At 27.3% G+C, this 21881-nt stretch overlaps 1 protein-coding gene across 2 annotated transcripts; it reads left to right on the forward strand.

The window, feature by feature from the left end:
• Positions 1-6370: 6370 nt before the first annotated feature.
• Positions 6371-9114, forward strand: LOC136088837 (uncharacterized). Of its 2 annotated transcripts, none has more exons than XM_065813748.1 (4): positions 6371-6701; positions 6849-7866; positions 7994-8158; positions 8232-9114. In XM_065813748.1, the coding sequence occupies exons 1-2, from the start codon at positions 6511-6513 to the stop codon at positions 7078-7080; spliced, it is 423 nt and encodes a 140-aa protein (XP_065669820.1). In that variant the 5' UTR covers positions 6371-6510; the 3' UTR covers positions 7081-7866; positions 7994-8158; positions 8232-9114. Both variants share the same exon structure in this region, with proteins under 2 accessions (XP_065669820.1, XP_065669821.1).
• The last annotated feature ends 12767 nt before the right edge of the window (positions 9115-21881 follow it).

Consider the following 21881-nt stretch of genomic DNA (forward strand, 5'->3'; position numbering starts at 1 on the left):
ATAATTAATTAAAGTATTTTTTTGCTATCTTATACAAAATTTAAATTAATCAACAGGTTTTCAATTTCATCTAATAACCTTAGTTATGACGATGTAAAATTTGGAAAAAATTTCGGAAAAAATTTTACATCGTCATAACTAAGGTTATTTAGATGAAATTGAAAATCTGTTGATAAATTTAAATTTTGTTTAAGATAGTAAAAAAATACTTTAATTATTGTCCTCATATTTAGGGTATGGGGGAGTGATCTTTTTGGGGCGTTTTGGTTCCTACGCTCTAATACCATAATTTTTTGCAAAACATTCTCACTTGACATAAACATGAACATACTTAAGTTTGGAGTTTGCACAAAGCTTGAAAGTGTCAATTTTTTTTTTCAAACTTCATGTTATTTAATAAAAATTTATGTTATATTATTTATTTATATGCATGTATATTTTTATATAAAAATCTTCAGGATCCACATGATGATTATCATCATCATCATTATCATCATCATCATCATCATCATTATCATCATCATCATCACCATCATCATCATCATCATCATCATCATCATCATCATCATCATCATCATCATCATCATCATCATCATCATCATCATCATCATCATCATCATCATCATCATCATTATCATCATAATCACCATGCTTCAGCCTTCCCTTTTTAAGCTGTTTCTCTAATATAAAAAATTTTGAGCATTTTCTTTCTTTAACTAAAGCTTGTTGATACCATAATTAAAATATTTTTATTCCTTTTTTAATTTATAATTTAAAATTTCCTAATTTAATTAATATTTAAACGAACTTTTATTCATTTTTAATATTTTTCACAAGACAAACATTGATAACAGATGAATTTATTATATCTGAAGTTTTACTATCCTGTATAAACAATTTAAATAAATAAATGCACTTTCTCCAGGTTTTCTTACATCTATCTCTACCATATTCTCCTAGAGCTTTAACCTTTCTACATGCTGATACCTAAACCACTTTAACCTTCTTTGACAAATGTTGTTTGATACAATGTTTATTCTAATCTCTGTCTAAGATTATGGCTGCTTTTTTTATCTTGTTAGAGTCATACCACACATCTATCTGATCATTATCTCTTCTTTTGACAAATACTACACCATATAAATACCAAAGTTTATACAAATATGTTAAGATATTGCATGCCAGCATCAAAACAAATAGAAAACATATGTTTATCCATATTATGTACCATCATGCGGGGCTACTTGAGCTAACTGGGGTTACTTGAACTCAAAAAATTAAAATGTTTATTTATTTGTTTACTTTTTATAGAGTTATTTAGTATGAAAGTAAATAAGTTAATTATACACTTACTCAAATAAAGTAACATAAAAAAAAAAGGTTAAATTTTTTTGCAAGAAGTGATCAAAAAATATTTTTTTAAAGGAAACTACAATAATGGTAAAAATTTAGCGTAAAACTTTTGTCTGTCCAGACATAACCAAAAAAGATAAAAATTATTTAACATTTTTTAAAAGAAGTATCAGTTGCTACAAAATGTAGCAATTATAATTGCCTTTAACTTTTATTATTTTGATAAAAAAAAAATGTACTTATGTTTGAAGTTCAAAATTGGGGCTACTTGAACCCAAATGTCATTGTAGCAGCTTATGTATAAAAATGATTAAATTTGTTTTTCCATTAACATTTAACGCCAAAGTGTAATAATATATTTAAAAGGAGTTGATATATCTGTTATTTTAACCATGCTTTTAATATCTGTTGGGTTATAAAATGCATACCTAAATAATGTTGATGGTTGGTTAAAGCTATTGTTATACACCTTTTTGCGTATATTTTGTGCTATCATAACTGGTTCTACCAGAATGGTTCGCAGATATAAAAGAAAATTGGGATCTAGAGCTTACTAAGACTATACCAATCAAAACATAGAGCAAGCCTGTATTAATATTGAACGTGGAGATATGAATCAACAATTTGCTGAAGAACAACTTAGATGTATATGTTTATTAACTCCTCTGTATTTAATTTTATATACATACCTGCATTAGAGTTATGAGGATTTAATTGATGGTTAAACTTGATTTATAAGAAAATATTAAATAACAGTTAAATAAGATATAAAAGTATTTTATATCTTATTTTGCAAATTCTTTTATATAATATATTTAATCACTGTTAAATTCTTTTAGACTGTTGCAATTTGCAGTTGTTTTTTTAATATTACATTGTACTGTATGCTTTATCAAATGAATTAAAATATTAAAGTTTAAACTTTTAATAATACTAAAAGCAATAGTAATAATAGTAAAAATTTTACAATGAGGTTTCATACCATAACATCAAGATCAATATAAATAACTTTTATTAATAACAACTAATGAGCTTAGTGATAAAAAAAACAGAGTTTACAGTTTTTAAAAAACTAAATTTAAAGACCAGAAGTATTTATAGATATTGCAATTCCCGATTACTTAGCCTTGTATCAGACACCATTTGAGTCAAGTTGTGACTCATTATGCAACATATTGGTGAAGGCTATTGTTAAATATGAAACCAAAGATATATTCTGTTTTTTTCTGATCTAATTTATTTCGCATACCTTTTTTTTCAACAGGAATAGGTACACCTATGTAAGTATTATTCATTGTTTTTACCCAGACTATCTTATATTTTGAGCATCCAAAAACTTTCATAATCATGTTTAACGAAACACAGAAAAATATGTTTAACCATAGAGCCACTTTCTTCATAAATTTCAACCAAATTGTTTAGATCTTCAGGTATCGTATCATGTCTAAAGTTTCAAAAGTTTTTTTTTAAACATTTGAGATAAAAGCTTCACTCTGATCTGGGGAAACAGCTACAGGAAACCTTTTTGTAAGCTGTACCAAAGCTTTTTTAAATTTTCTTCTAATTTAATTTTTCCATTTCTGAGATTAAATATCTTAAAAGGGTCAGAAACCAGTTATCAAATAAATCTTTGATAGTGACAGTACTTGTTTTAGTTTAAATTACTAAAAACTTAGAGCGTAATATCACCTTATTGAAATAATGTTACGCAAAATAATCCTTAATCTGTATTTTTTTTTTTTTTTTATCAATTTATGCAATTGTAGATATGTAAAGTAATTAACTAAATGCTCAGTAAACCAAACTGAAAATCAGTTTGGTTTATTCCATTTAAATAATTATAAATAAAGAAATAATGCTTAAAAATAACTATTTATGTTCAATAAACATCTGGTTAAAAGTGTTCACATGCCTACAATTGCATAAAATAAAAACAAAAAATCAGATTTATCATCATTTTGACGTAAATGTTATTTCAATAATGTGATCCATAATACTATTCTTTTAATGTGCATTAAAAGAATGATATTATGGAGTAATAGAAAATCTATAAATTTAATCTAAGTACCTTTCCTATTTCTCATAATGGCTTATTTTAGAACCCTAATTAAATATGACATATGACAGTTTGATGACTCATAAGTATTTTAGTAAGCAATAATCTCTCAACTTCTTTAAACTTACAATAAGATACCCGTTCCGAAAAATAATAAAGTACATTGCTATGAACCTTTTATGTTTTGAGATAAAAGTATTTAAAGTAGACCCCAAATTTAAAAATATAGTTAATTAGTTACCTACTTCTCTAGTTTTAGGATGCTTTTGTCTCATTACATTTAAATTTAGTTTAAAGAGCACAAAATACAAGTGGTCAAAAGTTTGATCATATAGTTGAATGGTCAAAAGTTTGACGTACTATAATTCAGGAACTATACATATTTAGGGGGAAAATAATTTACAAGCTTTTCTTACCTTATCAGCATTACTATACAAAAAATTGATCGTGATTGAAAGATATCATTTTTGAGCATTGCCTAGTTTTTCCCAGAAAATGGTCTTTCTGATTAAAACAGAGTTTCCCGTTTTTAAAAAACTAAAAATTTAAAGACCAAAAGCATTTCCAAGGGGGCGACTGAATTAGTGCGAATTTCATAACTGCGAATCTGCATAAGTGCGACTGGCATAAGTGCGAACTGGCATAAGTGCGAACTGGCACAAGCGCGAACTGGCATAAGTGCGAATCACTTGCAAAAACTGGCATAAGTGCGAACTAGCACAAGCGCGAAAAGGCATAAGTGCGCCAAAAGAATTTGCAAACATTGGCATAAGTGCGAACTGGCATAAGTGCGAACTGGCATAAGTGCAAACCAATTGCAAAAACTGGCATAAGTGCGAACTGGCACAAGCGCGAATTAGCATAAGTGCGCCGAAAGAATTTGCAAACATTGGCATAAGTGCAAATTGGCATAAGTGGCGATGTGGCAAGTTCGCACTTATGCCAATTCGCACTTATGCCAGTTCGCACTTATGCCAATTCGCACTTTTGCCAATGTTTGCAAATTCTTTCGGCACACTTATGCCAGTTCGCACTTATGCCAGTTTTTGCAATTGATTCTCACATATGCCAGTTCGCACTTATGCCAGTTCGCACTTATGCCAATATTTGCAAATTCTTTCGGCGCACTTATGCCAGTTCGTGCTTGTGCCAGTTCGCACTTATGCCAGTTTTTGCAATTGGTTTGCACTTATGCCAGTTCGCACTTATGCCAGTTCGCCCTTATGCCAATGTTTGCAAATTCTTTTGGCGCACTTATGCAAGTTCGCGCTTGTGCCAGTTCGCACTTATGCCAATGTTTGCAACTGCTTCGCACTTATGCAGATTCGCAGTTATGAAATTCGCACTTATTCAGCCTCCTCTTTCCAAGTATTTAAATTTGCGTTTTCATTTAAGTTGCCCCGTGCAATATAACTGGCAAGGTAGTTGGCATTTTATAAATAAATAATTTAGATCCATATACAATATTTATATATTATATATATATATATATATATATATATATATATATATATATATATATATATATATATATATATATATATATATATATATATATATATATATATATATATATATATTAAAATTGTTTTGAAATAAGCATACATACGAAGCTCAAATATATTAAAAAAAGAAAAAAACAGTAAGAGTAATCAACTATATTTTGAAAACATAAAAAGTTTTTTTTTTTTCTTTTATTACAAAATAATAAATATTACAATTTTTTCTTTATAATTACATTAACTCAGGTATTATAGTTTTATAATATATAGTTATTACAAATGTTCGTTAATATATACATTTTTCAATTTTTATTTATGATATTATATATTTTTTTTATTTTTTATTTTTTTTGTGTTTTTTGATTTTATATTTTTTTGTGTTTTTTGGTTTTATATTTTTTTGTATTTTTTTTTTTTTTTTTTTTTGCCGTTGTGCGGAAAGAAAACGAGAATTTAGATTAGGTAGGTACGTGTGTAAAAATTTCAAACCATTTATTTATCTAAGTTTAATATATGGTTCGAAAGAGCTTTGAATTTGTAATAAAATGGTGAAAACTTTATGTAAAAAGAATAATTACAAAAAAAATTATGCTCATTTAAGTAACATTATTTTTTATGAAGCATTGCTTAAGAAAAATGCAACTTACGTAAAAAACTCGCGTTCGGCTAACGGCAGCTTTGTAATAGAATTTTTGTTAATTTGCGCATAATTTTGCATAGTGAAATGTGCAAAACGATTTGAAAACGTTATTAAAAAAGTTTCGAATTAAAATAACAAAATATTTTTAATGATTAAAACGTAATAGTAAAATCTATTACAAAATTTTATAAAACATATATAAAAAAAAAAACCCGCATATTTTTGCGATATTTACAATAATTATATATATATATATATATATATATATATATATATATATATATATATATATATATATATATATATATATATATATATATATATATATATATATAATATATATATATATATATATATATATATATATATATATATATATATATATATATATACATATTAGGGTGGGGCATAAAACACCAAATAAAAATTATTATGGTATTTTTTTTAATGACATAAAAGTCATTAAAAAAAATACCATAATAATTTTTCTGGTTCCTTTTGATATGTGTATTAAAAAAATGTAATTTTTTTTTATGGGTACCCCTATGGTTGGTCCCAGCAGTCCGAAAATTAGAAAATTTATAATTTTTGTAAATAATAAGTAGGGTCACTTACAAATATTTTAAAGATATCTTAAGGGTTATTTTTGTAGCCTAATGTATCTATTTTTAGATTATGTTTTGTTTTATTGCAAAAGATGATGGAAATGGTCAGCCCTACCCATTAAAATACATGATGTTTATATATGGGAGGTAGGGGGGGGAAGGGTTAAGTTAAAAAAATCGGTAGTTTTTAAAATTTTTATCTTAGTGTAAATAAAAATAATGCAAACAAGCAATATTTTTTGAAAAATATCTCATCGTGAATTTTTTCTTGTTGGAAAAAGAATTGGAGCAATACCTAATACACAATTGCCAACTAAAAAAACTGTATTGCAATAATACCATTACAGAGATCTTATGCTAAGAGCTGATTTTCCAAACATTTCCTCAGTTAGTATAGCTTCATGTCCTCTTGGTGATTTCTTTACTGCACAATGTGCTGAAATAGGCGGTTGTCTCCAAAAATGTTTACCATGCATTGTTTATGAGGTGAAGAAAATATGGCAAAAAGCAGGAATTCCTTTTATTAATACTGACAAGCATATCAGGTTTTTATAAATTCAAAATAATTTTCATTTTTATTTTAATCCAATTTCAAATTTATGTTATATAAGTAGCAATTATAAAGTCATACAATTTTATATATTTATAATAAATTACATTTATTTTAATGCATTCTTCTACATTTGTTTTAGAGACAAGATTGTTGACTTAGAAAAGAAGAGAAAAGATTTAAACAAACACAGGAACCGTTTAAGTACAAATTTAGTTTTAAAAAGAGAACAGTTTTCAAGAATGCTAGAGGAGGTATTTGATGTAAGTCAAAAGAATTGTGAAGGTATTATTATGCAAGATAAAACTAAAGATACAAAAACTAGAAGAGAAGATGCAGATTTTCTTAATGACCAGAAAGAAGCGCGTGTTTAGAAAATGTTGGGTAAAGATAAAATTTCACAAAAATTTGTAAAAAACAAAACAAAAAGAGAAATGAAAATAAGAAATCAAAGAACAAAAGTCCGTAAGAAAACAGAAAGAATTGGTTACTGAGAAATATGAAAACAAAACAAAAATTTTTAATACTTTTGATGATAAACAAGATGAAGAGTATCTACAGCCTTCTAGAAAAATTAGAAAATCTAATGTTGTTCCTCTTATTGTTCCAAAAATATAGGAAAAGATTTAGCTCCAACAGCATCACGATATGGAATAAGTTCGACTGCACTGAGTGCAACTCTTGCTTCTCTTATAAATAATAGTTCTGGAACGACAGATGATTTTTCTATTTCTAAACAAAGTATTTTGAGGCAGAAAAAATTAAAAACTGCCTGTAATATCAAAGACAACTTTATTACATTGGCTAAGGGTAAAAGTCTTACTGTGCATTTTGACCCAAAAATTATGTTAGAAATGAAAGAACTTGGTTAAGAAAAAGTTGAAAGAGTAGCTGTACTAATCAGTTCACCAGATCTCTCAGAATCCCAACTTTTGGGTATTTTAATTGTGAAAGATGGCACTGCTAAGTCTTTTGGGAAAGCAATCAAAAAAACTTTACAAGACTGGGAGCTATTTGACTATGTTGATTGTCTGTCCTTTGACACCACAGTTACAAATACTGGTTGGCTAAAAGGAGTCTGTACTCTTATTGAGCAGTGGAGAGGAAAAGCTTTAATTTAAATGGCTTGTCGTCATCACGTTTATGAATTACATATTAAGGTAAATATTGAAAAAATCATATAATATTTTTATATTTATTTATATATTTAATTATTAATATTTCTTGATGAATTAAATGCTTTATTAATAAAATTTATTTAAATGATTTGAAATAAATATATTTTAGCACTTTTCAAATGTTCTTACTTGTGGTAAAACAAGTGGACCTAAGACTGAGTTATTTGATAGGCTGAAGGGTAATTGGAAATCGATTCTTAAAAAGAAGATAAATTATGATAACCTAAAACGATTTGACTCAGAAAAAAAAATTATATCTTTTTTGGAAAAGCAGGTTGGTTTAATTGTCCTATTTAGATTTATGTGTTTAATTATAAGTTTTAATAATAAAGTTTTTTGAAATTTAGGCTTCTGAATCATTAACATTCCTGACTACCAGTATTTTATACAATTAGTAGTTCTTTGGTTAGGTGGCAAAGTAACAAAATTTCAATTTAGATTTCCAATGGCTTCGCATCATGTCAGGTTTATGGCACAGGGAGTTTATTATTTAACATATGATCTTCTTCAGCCACAATTCAGTAACTTATGTCCTAACATAATATCATTGCAAGAGGGAAAGCTGATTTATGAAATTGCTTCATTTACAGCACTATTTTATGTTCCATGGTTTATTAAAGCTCCTATCCCTGCTATAGCACCTTCTTTAGATCTAAAAGCTATTAATGAAATGATACAATATTCTGAATTCAGTTTCAAACCAGCAGAAGCCGTACTGAAATTACTTAAAAAGCACAACTGATATTTAAATGAAAGATTTGTGGTTATGTCTTGCTGATAAATGTTTATCTGTAGATCAGCTACAAAAATTAGCTCTTAAATTAGCTCAAATAGCGAAGCCCACCAGTTATAAGATGGGGAAACTGAATTCTGATATTTTTACTAACAATGAAAAAAAAATAACTAAAAGTATTGAAGATTTTATTGGTCCTGAAAGCTGGTTTTTATTTGATTTATTAAAAATGACATTACATGAGACAGAATGGCTTAAAATCAGTTCATCAAACTGGGAAAAATTTTCGGGTTACATTAGATTTAAAAATTATGTCACTGGTCTTCTTGTTGTAAATGATAGTGCAGAACGTGCTATTAAACTTGGTCAAGACTTCATTAAAAATTTCCGAAACGAAGAAGATAGCCAAGCTAATTTATTAGTTGTTGCAGATCATCGGGTAAAATTTCAGACAACAGAAAAAAAATTTTGGTTGAAAACTTTAAAATGATCTTTTTTTTAAAAAATAAATGCAAATGTAAAAATATTTTTTATTTAAAATATGTAGGAAAAAATATATACGCCCCCCCCTACCTCTCAAATATAAACATGTATTTCAATGGGTAGGGCTGACCAATTCCATCATCTTTTGCAATGAAACAAAACATAATCTAAAAATAGATATATCAGGCTACAAAAGTAACCCTTAAGATATCTTTAAAATATTTGTAAGTGACCCTGCCCCTCTTATTATTTACAAAAATTATAAATTTTCTAATTTTCGGACTGCTGGGACCAACCATAGGACTACCCATATTTAAAATGTAAAATACCCATAGTATTTTTTTTAATGACTTTAGTGTTTTATGCCCTACCCTAATTTTATGCCCTGTTTTATGCCCTGTGTTATACCCTGTTTTATGCCCTTCCCTAATATATATATATATATATATATATATATATATATATATATATATATATGTATATGTATATATATATATATATGGTTAAGGGTATAAATATTTATTTTATTAAATATGCACCAAGGCTAGATTTTCTTTAGCGTATAGGTGAAATTTAAATAATTAAAAGCCTTAGCGTTTTCGTCTCATTTTTATCGTTACTAATGAATTTCAATGAAAGATATATATACAAAAAAGATATATATACATATATAACATCGGAAAAGGCGTGACATTTTAGTGGGGGCCGAAGTGCAAAAAAACAATCATATAACACCATATAGTTCAACTAAAAACCTACACAAAAATATTCATCTAAACAATGGAGGGGGGGGGGGCATATCCACCACGGCTCTCCTTCATTTTCCTTTCCGTAGTCCATATATCTATCTAACTTTATATAAATTCCAACAAACCGCAAAAATAAAAATAATTTTTTTACATACTTCTTTAACAAAAAATTTAGACTCTAATAATCATTTTCTTTTTTGCTTAGTAATGTTTTTAACAGAATTGCAGCTTTGAAGAAAGCCTAGTTTTTGAAGCAAACAAAACTGTGACATCCATAGCTAGAAAAAGTCGATTCTTTAGTACGCAAACGAAACCACATCCAATGATATCTAAAATAAAGTAAACCCCTAAATTAATATCGCTATACCTATTTAATAAGGATGCCTTATGTCGCGGATAATAAATAAATTTATAACTGTTATTATTGCATTAATAAACAAAATCAATCTCTAAAATAATATGAACCGGTTTAATCTTGATATAAAAAAGATCAACATCCATCGAAGCAATCGTGTGGTTTTCATTATGTTGTGTAACCTTGCAATGACAGATAAGATAAAATATATCAGATATATAAAATTAAAAAAAAAATTAAGGCTAACAATTAACTAATGTATAATAAATTAACATGTAACTGTTATTACTGAATTAATAAATATAATCTTGAGGTCTTTAAGATGAACATCTACAGTAGCAAACTGCCATCATAGTAAAAACCTTGCAATAAAAGATAAATGAAATTATATTAGATATTTAGCACAATAACTGAAAAACCCATTACAAATTAGAGAAGATGAGAATGATTTCCTAACTTAAAAAAAAAATTCAAAATCACTTAACTCCTGATACACAACACATTTCCCATTACCAAACAGAAAAATCGATAGAAGTAGACCCTTCAATACTTTTTAACCTGAAATATAATAGATTTGATTATAAGTTATAATAAAAAGAAAGTTATATAGTGTTAGTGTAACTATCTGGTAATGGCATATGCCATTTACCTAGAGTGTACTGATTTATTGTAACTAAACACTAACATTTCTACGTTCTTTGTTTTCTTTTTTCTGAATTTTATCTGCCATTCGTTTTATCAATTCTAACTTCAGGTCATTATGACATTGCATATTTGTAAACTGCTTTTTTCTGGCATTAGAGATAGCCCATAATATCAACTTGTTTTGAATATCATTTGGCTTTTTGCATAGCAGAGCAGTTGTTTTGTTTTTGCAAGCACGAAGTTTTGAAGAAAGAAAACAAAGAGTGGCATTTGGAGCTTTGTGCTTTGCAGCGCTAAACATACCCATAAGTTCTTCTGAATCAATGTTGTGAAGCCTAGCTGACTTAGTCTGGTCTTTAAGGTGATCATTAGAACTCATTTCAAATTGCCGCTTGTTCTGCCTGTCACTGACGCTAATAACTGCATTAAGGCAGTCAGCTAATGCTTTACTCATTTCATCAGTTACAGGGCAAAAGCTGATTATTGAATCAAAAACTACATCATCAATATCATTACCAAAGAAATCAGTTTTTCAGAGATAAAGGATTTTTGCTGCTCTCAATAAGAGTGTTCCAAACATCTTTTACTATTTGAATGCCAGATATGAAGTCAAGTCCCGTACCTGGTGCAATATAAAATTTTGTCATCTTAGGACCAGAAAGTAGCTTTCCAATTAAAGCTAAAAAATACAACTCACGAATACGAATATCATAAAAAAGCTCATTTTGGCAATTGCAAGAAGAATGTGAAATAAAAACATGCACTAATTATAATATTTCATTTTAACTCAAAATTTTTTCAGAAAACTAAATATATTAAAGTAAAAGAATGGTTTAGATTAGTTAGAGTACCTTTTGCATCCTTGTAGCAAAGTTTGTTCAGCTGTACAACAATGTCTGATAGTCATAAGCTGTACCTCCAGGAAGTTGATCAATAGCTACAACCATACTGATTCCGTTGTCAAGTGCACAGCATTTACATGAACACCCTCCTGGGTTGTTGCATCAAAACCAAGTGTTAGATCTTTTGTTGTAAATGCTATCTCAGCAGCCTGTAAGTCTAAAAGCACACCAAGCTCACGCATCATTTGTTCTACAGTTGTACAATGTGGAATTTGACTAAATCGGTAGCCATATATAAATCTCCTAATATCTGTTGAGTAGCATTTTTCATTTTTTGTGTTTTGTGTTACTTGCTGAATTTCCTCCAACTCTTTCTGTAAATTCAGAATGTCATTTTGCAGTACAAGAATTGCAGAATTTTTTTTAGCAAGTTGTTGGCTTAACATTGCCTTTTGATAAGAAAACTTTCTTTGCGTAGATGTCAACTGTTGTTTCAAACAAAAAAAAATTATTTTGAAGTTTTTTGAAGAACTGTAAATTTAAAAACTTTTCTTTTAATTTTTTTCTAAGTTGAGAAATTATCTTTTCCTTACGAGTAATAACTTGATTTAGATATTTAAATCTGTATGGTCTAGCTTTTGCCTTATCTCTTAAACCTTTAATATCCTATTTATGCTTTCTCTTCGTAATTGCCATTTCGTTTGCCAAAATGGTTAATCTCTTTCTCATAACCTTTTTTTTGGGACTCAACTGGTTAGCTCTCAAACTGGATAGTGGTTCATGAGAAGAGGTTTTTAAAGTAGGACGAGATAAAGGAGATAAGTGATCATTATTTGATACAGATGAATCACTGATTTGTTGAGAAGAAAATGAAGAACATGTAGCAAAGTCAATTGAGGTTGCAATTGATGGCGATGTTTGTGCCACAGCAGATGTTGTTAATTGGTATGCAAAGAGCATGTTGCAGATGTCAACAAATGGTTTCGAATTTCGTGAAAAATGGTTTACAAAGACTTTTGATGTTCTAACTAGTTGCTGAATCTGACTCCAAATTTTGATGTTAAAATACTTACCGATTAGTTCTACAGTTACTTTATATGAATCATTGTTAGTTGCAAATATATGCAGTACATGTCCATTTCTACAGCCAATATTAAAATGAGCTGGTATTGGAAAATTACAAGCTAAATAAGTTTTAGCTTTACCATAAAATAGATTTGTTTTCTTGTGAGGTCCCATGATGCACTAAATTAAATTCAACAATCATAATACTACTATTTAATTGGGTCGGTTATTAATCATAATTAAATAATTTAAAAAGTCACCATTAATTTATAAAGAATTTTTTTAAATATATTTATAATTTTTATATATCATATATAGCTTAAGGTGGCTATGTGGTAAATTATGGGTATGGAAAAAGCTGAGAAAATGCTGTTTTTGTTTTCAATGATTTTTATGCAGAACCGTCATAAAATAGTGTTAAATAATTTTAATTTTAGCATTTTAAATTTTATTTTGCAGAATTTTGCCTTTAAACTAATTTTGGTGGAGGAAAAGAGTTAGCCATCAATATATATATATATATATACATATATATATATATATATATATATATATATATATATATACATATATATATATATATATATATATATATATATATATATATATATATATATATATATATATATATATATATATATATATATATATATATATATATATATATATATATATAACCACCTTAATTATACTTGTTAGTTTTTGTGTAAATCATTTAACAATTATAAAAAAAGAAAACACAAATATTCTTAGTAGAAAAAGGCTATTAAAAAAAAGTTTGTGTAACAGTTCTAATAAAATATATCATTATAATGAATCAAAAATCAAAAATACTGAATTTTCCACTGTCAAAAACCGCCCCATTCCCTAACACTATGTAACGGAAGTGGAAATACATACCTTCACTGTGCAGAACAATAGGGTATGTGGTCATAAATATTTTTTAATTAAATTTGGCAGGCACATAGAAAATAGATCTATACAGTTGCCTGAAAAATTTTAAGTATGTACCAACATGCCTTCAATATTAATGCACCTCCGGAACAGAATCGAAATTTTAAAACCGAATGAAAATCACTGATAACTGTAAAAAAAAAAACAGAATTTATAACAAAAAGTAACAGTTACAATAGTAGAAACAGTTTTATAAAGTGTAACAGTAACAGTAATACTAAAAGAGGTGGAAATGGTACCTCCACTGGGTCAAAAAATACGGTATTTGGTCATGAATATTTTTTAATGAAATTTGGCAGGTACATAGGAAATAGATCTATACAGTTGAGTGAAAAATTTCAAATATGTACCAACATGCCTTCAATATCAATGCAGTGCCAGAACAGGAACGAAATTTTAAATAGCAATAAAAAAACTGAAAAATTTGTTACACGTAAAAAAAAAACATAATTTATTCAAGATAAAACATTCTACTTTTTTAATAAAGTCTAAGCTAATATAAAATTCTAAAAAAAAAGACAAATAAATACATCTTTACCACACCGACTTCGAGAATGCTGTGAAAAAAAAGGTCACAGTTTTTGACTTTGAAATCGGTGCCGTAAAAAGCCAGATACGCACGTACCTAGATTAGGTTATAAAAAGGAGAGATTCTAAAGTAGGTTAAAGAAAGATTCATAAGGAAAAAAAGATTCATATCAAAACAAATTAAGAGGAATTACAGAACTTTTACACAAAGCATTACGTTACGAACACTATAGATAAACACTTATGTGTTTTAATAATATTTCATAAAATAAGGGCTGGCAGTGATTAATCTAATCATATATAATTATAATTTTATTGTATAACATAGAAAAAAGATGGAGAAGGAAGGAAATCTTTACTAAACATACAACGAGCCGTTGTTTTATTTTAGCTCATATGTTTAGTTTCAGATTTCCATTCTCTACTTGACAGAAAACATTTTTAATACAAAAATACTCACAGAAAATGTCCGCGGTGTTTCTACGGACATGATAATTATATTTTAAGGTAATAATATTCCTGATGTTTCTGATTATTACCTTGATCACTGCCATTGGGTCAATTTTTTTGTTACTAAACATGTGGTGGCATCAACTGTTTCATATTGCACTCATGATGTATTGAGTGAGTGTCAACAGCAGCTGCGAAGTGGAGTTTTTCTCCGATAAATTCGCTGTTTCAATCACTGATCTCAATAATAACCAAAAAACGTTATTATTGAGATCAGTGGTTTTAATCGAGAAAATCGAATTTATCGGAGAAAAATTGTTTCGGGATGTCAAGGAGATATATACATGTTTAAAATACTCTTAAATTTCAACAGAAGGAGGACAGTAAGCAAAGATATGGGTGTTGTCCTCGATTTTGATGTAGACATATGAAAGTTTATTTAAAATATACCTTTACTACTAAAATTAATTTATTTAAGTCATTTTTATGCTTCCGAAAGATACGGTTTTTCTCGCATAATAAAAAAAGTATCGTAGTAAAATGCTATTTAAACCATGAATTTATTTGCATAATCGGAATTAATTTAGCGTGAAAATGGAGCTAACATGTTCAAATTGCTGTTGGTCAGAATTTATACTGAATAAAATATAAATATATATTTTAAGAAAATAACGAAAGAACTTTTGCAATTTTCTTGTAACGTTAGTTAAAAAAAACATGATTAAAGTTTTGTTTTTTCCAAAATTTAATTAAAAAACTAAAGAAAGACAGAATATAAAATGTTTGGTTTTTACATTTAAAGTTTTGAATAACAATGCTTAGTTAAAGCACATTTTTATTTTAATTTTGTGTAACGTGAGTTACACGCATTTTACTAAAGTTTTGGGGCTTTTTCGTTAACAAAATTAATTACATCATTAAGTAACTCGCGTTGGTTTTCAACTGAAACTTTTTATAATCAGGAGGATTTAAAAAAAATCTTATATTATTTTTTAATGTTACCTAAAATTGTTTATATTATTATTTTTTTTATTTGTTTATGTATACCTATTTTGGTGAACATATAAATATACATAAATAAATGAAAATTAGAATAATATAAATATTTTTATTAAGACATTAAAAAAAAATAAAGATTTATTTACTTTCTCCTAATATAGTTAAAACTTTTTTTGTTTTTGTTTTTGTAAATCATATCTTTTGTAAGTGCAATTAAGGAGGATCATCCATAAAGCGCGTCCCCCTATATTTGTCAATTCTTAACCCATTCCCTCCAGTCAAAAACGATCACATATACCTAAACCCCTTTCCCTCCTAAACTGTGATAGTAGTTTTTACGTCAAAAATATTTTAAAAGATTTAAATGTAAATACTATGCAGCATATAATGATAATATATAAATATTTATTTATTTCCTGTCTAACTTTAACTTTATAGAACAAGTTCTACGAACTTTTTTAACAACCTAAGTAAAAAATAAGTCCAACTTTTTTCTTTTTAGTAGGTCCCTACCGACCAAAGTAAAGAGAAAAATTATTCATACAATAGTTCTTTGGTAAGTAAATTCAGTTGATACCTCATCAATAGAACCATTTTTTTTTGTAAAATATGACTTGGCATTTCCATTAAAAAATATTTATTCAAATAATCTATTTTAAACCCTTAGATGACTAAAGGTTTACATAAATCATCAAGGATGAAACAAAAGCTTTATGAAAAATGTTAAAAACATCAAACGTCTTGATATTAGGCTAAAGTTGGCTGATAAAATTCCAAAAAACACCACAAATTTCGAATCCTACATGAAATCAACAAATATATTTATGAAAGTAAATAATTTAACAGAATAAACATACGTGAATTGTGAAATGCTTTCAATAGTCTGAAAAATAATAAATCTGCTGGTTTTGAAGAAATTAACGTTAACATAATTAAAACAATCTTTAATATTTATTGAGCCATCTTTGTTTCACATTTTTAGCCTTTTAATAAAATCAGGTTATTGTACCTGAGAAGTTAAAAATAGCTAAAGAAGTTAAAAATAGCTGATCATTTCACTTGCAATTGGTTATCATTGGTTAGAGGCAATTATTTTCCTTATTGGTATTATTGTTCCCAATGTGCCTGAAGGTTTACTTGCAACTGTTGTTGAATTTTAAAGTTAACATTTGTTATCAATTTAATTGTTAAATATGGCAGTTACAATTAGCGAAATAAGAAATATGTTTAGAGAAATGTTCGCTGAGTATAAGAAAGACATAGAGTTACTAATAAAACAACAAGAAGAAAACGTTCTTAAAGTCATTAGTGCAAATGCAAAGATAACGAGTGACAGACAACAAAAAACAGAATTAAATATTATCGACAGTATGGAAAAAATTAAAAGACTCGAAAAGGATGTATTTGATATAAAAGAAAGCTTAAATTTTCACGAAGAACTCATTGAAAAAAAGATTAAAAATAGTATTGAATCTATCGAGAAAGAAAAAGTTTCTAAAAATGTAGCACACAAAAATATAGAGTTTACCGACTTTAAAAATAAAGAGAAATTGAAGATCGGTCACGAAGAAATAATCTCAGGATTAATGGACTGAAAGAAAACGAAAATGAAACATGGAAGGAAAGTGAAACAAAAGTGATCAAACTGTTTGAACAGACTTTAGGGGTAAAAAATGTTAAAATTGAACGAGCGCATCGCCGCGGACGTAAAGATGCAAATAAACCACGTACAATCATGATAAAACTTTTAGATTACAAAAAAAAGTGGAAGTTTTAAAAAATTCTTTTAAATTAAAGGGTGAAAGTATTTTCATTAATGAAGATTTTTGCTACGAAACTAATGTAATAGTAGTAGTAGTAGTAGTAGTAGTAGTAGTAGTAGTAGTAGTAGTAGTAGTAGTAGTAGTAGTAGTAGTAGTAGTAGTAGTAGTAGTAGTAGTAGTAGTAGTAGTAGTAGTAGTAGTAGATGCTGTAGCCGCCCGAAGACGACGAGTGTGTGTATTAATAACACACTTAGACAGCCATGTCAGTATTAATTTTATTTAAAAGGAGCCAATTGTCTAGTTGTGCTTTAAAACTGTTTACTGATTTTGCATTAACTACATCTTTAGGTAGTTTATTCCATGGTTTTGTTATTCTGTTAGTAAAGAATGAGTGTCTTAAGTTGCACTTTGTTTTTTCGCGTTCAAACCTGACACCGTTTCCTCAAGATAATTGATAATAAGAAAAGATAATTGATAATAAGAAAAGATTTGAGAGAAAGAATGAAAACTGAAAGGCAGCTGGGAAAATTTGCATATATATTGTATGATAAGCTAATTGTGCGCGATTGGGTATCAAAAAAACCGTGCCAAGAAAGCAAGAGTTAAGTTTTATTGTTTTATTTGCAATTTTTTGTTTATACAAATCCTTTTTATTTTCTATTATTATTATTATTTTATTTTATTGTTTTTTTAAAAACAAAAACAAATAAACAAAAAATGGAAGAAAACTTAATAATTAAATTTTTTGATGAAAATATCATTCTCAGGGATGAAGATGACTCTGATAATTTTAATCAACAAATATTTGAAAGTCAGCACTATACAGTTTTTGAATCTTTCCAATATCTACAAATAAAGGAAGTTTTTATTTCAATTTTAAACATTAATGTTCGAAGTTTAAAAAAAAATTTTTGAAAACTTTAAGTTTTTGTTGGATGAATTAAAACATGACTTTAAAATTATTTGTCTTACGGAAACTTGGTGTAAGTGTGGTGAAACAAATGCGGAATTTGAACTAATTAATTACAAATCAGTTCACCAACCACGTAATTTTGGTATTGGTGGGGGCGTAAGTATTTTTATCCACAACTCAATTAATTATAGTTTACGTAATGATCTCTGTGTGAATGAAATAGATTGTGAGTCATTATGTATTGAATTAAAAAATAAAAACACAAAAAACATAATTGTAAATGCGACATATAGACCACCATCAGGTAATTTAAAAAAATATAAAACTCATCTGAAATCATTTATAACAGCTATCAATAAAACGCGAGATCATGTCTTTTTGGCTGGTGATCTAAACATTGACCTAAAAAAACATGCTTCAAATAATAATGTAAAAAATTTTATAACCACACTTCTTCAAAATAACTTAATTCCCACAATAAACAATCCAACTAGAGTGACTAACAACTATTCTACACTTCTTGATAATATAATAACTAATAACTTTCATAATAACCGTCTTAACACAGGTATAATCAAAACTGACTTATCAGATCATTTCCCAACATTCTTAGTTACTAATAACATAATAAATAACAACATTCCTTCTAAAACTACCATATTTAGGCGACAGATCAATGAAAACTCTGTAAAACAGTTTCAAAACCTTTTAAGAAACAATGTTGATTGGAATCTGGTATTGCAATCAAACGATGCTAACAACTCATATGATCTATTTCTAAGTCAATTCTGCAATCAATATGAAACAGCGTTTCCTGAAAACAAATTATTGTGAACACAAAAACAGTTAGGACTCCATGGATGTCTAATAGGGTTACTAAAATCCTCAAAAAGAAAACAAAAATTGTATGATAAATACTTAAAAAAAAAAACTTATAAAAACGAAATGACATATAAAAACTAAAAAAATGTATTCGAAAAAACAAAAAAAATCTCTAAAAAGCTTTATTATGCAAAACTATTAGACAAAGCAAGCGGAAACACCAAAAAAACTTGGAATGTAATTAAAGAAGTAATTGGCAAAAATAATTATGCGAGAAACACTCTGCCAAAAAAAATAACAGTTGATGAAAAAAATATATGTGATAAATCAATTATTGCTGAAAAAATAAACTGTTTTTTTATTAATACTGGTCCAAATTTGGCATCAAAAATTCCTCTGAATTCAACTTCATTTGAGTCTTATTTAAAAAGTTACGATAAAGTTATGGATGAACCTAATCTTAAATTAATTGAATTGCGAACCGCCTTTTATTATGTTAAAAATAACAAAAGTGCTGGATTTGATAAAATTAACGTTAATGTTGTAAAATCTGTTTATCATATAATCGAACCTCTTTTGTTTCACATCTTTAATCTTTCTTTTAAAACAGGTATTGTCCCGGAAAAATTAAAAATTGCACGAATCACACCGGTTGATTCTATTATTTCTAATTATAGACCTATATCTATATTACCGTGTTTCTCAAAATTGCTTGAAAGAATAATGTACAACAGGCTATTTAATTATATATCAGAAAACAATATGTTTTACTCAAAACAGTTTTGTTTTAAGAATAAATGTTCCACTGAACATGCAGTGATTGATATAGTCAATCAAACAACAAACGCATTTAGTACTAACTACTTTACATTAGGAGTTTTCATTGATCTGTCAAAGGCTTTTGATACTGTAAACCGTAACATACTAATAAAAAAACTTGAATATTATGGAGTACAAAATAATAACTTACTTTGGTTCAAAAGCTATTTGACCAATAGAATGCAATTCATCCAATATGCGCAAAAAAAAACAATTCCATATACTGTAACTTGTGGTGTCCCCCAGGGCTCTATTTTAGGACCCTTATTATTCTTAGTATATATAAATGATTTAAATTTAGCAACACACTTCTTAAACTGTATTCTTTTTGCAGATGACTCCAATCTTTTTTATTCCCACAGAGATATTAAAACACTTTTTGAAACAGCTAACGAAGAGTTGGGTAAGGTTAATGAATGGTTTATAAGTAATAAACTGTCTCTAAATGTGGATAAAACCAAATTTATTTTATTTCATAAAGTAAATAAATTAGAAAATACCCCCATTAAACTGTCAAATCTAATAACCAATAACGCTAACATTAAAAGAGAAACTTCAGTTAACTTTTTGGGCGTAATATTAGATGAACATTTACGTTGGAGTGATCATATAAAAAGCATTGAGAAAAAATTATCAAAAAATATTGCCATGATATATAGGGCTAAACCATTTCTAAATAATAAATCTTTAAAAAGTTTATATTTTTCTTTCATTCATTGTCATTTGATTTATTGTAATATTGCATGGGCAAGTACAAATCATACAAAATTAAAAAAATTGTACAGTAAACAAAAACATGCCTGCAGAATATTATTTGGAGCTGATAAAAATGTACCATGCGAGCCTCTTTTGCGTAAACTGGGTGCATTAAATGTTTATAAAATAAACTTACATCAAGTTTTAATGTTTATGTAGAAAACAAAAATGGGACTATCTCCTAAAATATTTCAGTCCTATTTTGAAAAAGTAGAGCATAAATATCCGACAAAATTTTCAAATAATAACTACATTGTCCCTAAATATAATTCAAAACAAATTACATATTCAATTCAATATCGTGGACCCTATTTGTGGAAAAAGTTTCCTAATATTGCAAATGCGAAAAAAGTTAGTATACATCAGTTTAAAAAAGAATCGAAACAGGTGTTATTACTTACGGATTTTAATATATCCGATTTTAAATGCCTTTTTTAAACTAAAATTCAATTATATAAAATATGTCTCAGAGTTTATCAATTTTTGTATGTTAGTTTTTTTATTATTTCAGTTATGGTGTTTCCTCTAATCTTAAAAGTTATTGGTGAAATCTTAGTTTTTCAACATTTTACTTAACTATTAATGAGTTGTTATTTATTTTATTTTTAATTAAATTGGTTAAAAAATATACATACATAAAACGGTTTTTTTAAATTAAGTACTCTTTTATTTTGAATTTTTTGTTCTTTATTTAAATATTACTTTATTACAAATTGTTATAAATTTTATTTTCATATTCTTCAACAAATATTTTGTATAATATACGTATATAGTGTGGCTCTTGAAAATACGTGCTCTTTAATTAATTTATTTATTTTTTCTTTTTCTTTTTTACTTTTCTTTCAGATATTCTTGTTTACTTGATTATTACTCTTAACATGAATATTGTTCTTGAAGTATTTCTTAAACTAATTGTTATTTATTTTTACATTTATAATTTTTAATAAATAGTTTGTAAAGTATAAATATATTATCCGCCTAATGTAAATACGATTGGGGCTCGGTGATAAGACAAAATAATGTCTTCTACTTGCCTCGCCAGTTTTTTTATTTATTTATAAACTTTGTAAATTGTAAAAGTTATTAAACGGCGAAATAAATAAATAAATAATAAAAAAAAA

Source organism: Hydra vulgaris, chromosome 12 (assembly GCF_038396675.1).
Source record: "Hydra vulgaris chromosome 12, alternate assembly HydraT2T_AEP".
Taxonomy (NCBI): domain Eukaryota; kingdom Metazoa; phylum Cnidaria; class Hydrozoa; order Anthoathecata; family Hydridae; genus Hydra; species Hydra vulgaris.

Coding starts and splice junctions, on each gene's coding strand:
- LOC136088837 (XM_065813748.1), top strand. CDS start 6,511: ATGCTAAGAGCTGATTTTCCAAACATTTCCTCAGTTAGTATAGCTTCA. Junction 6,702..6,848: donor AATACTGACAAGCATATCAG/GTTTTTATAAAT, acceptor CATTTGTTTTAG/AGACAAGATTGTTGACTTAG.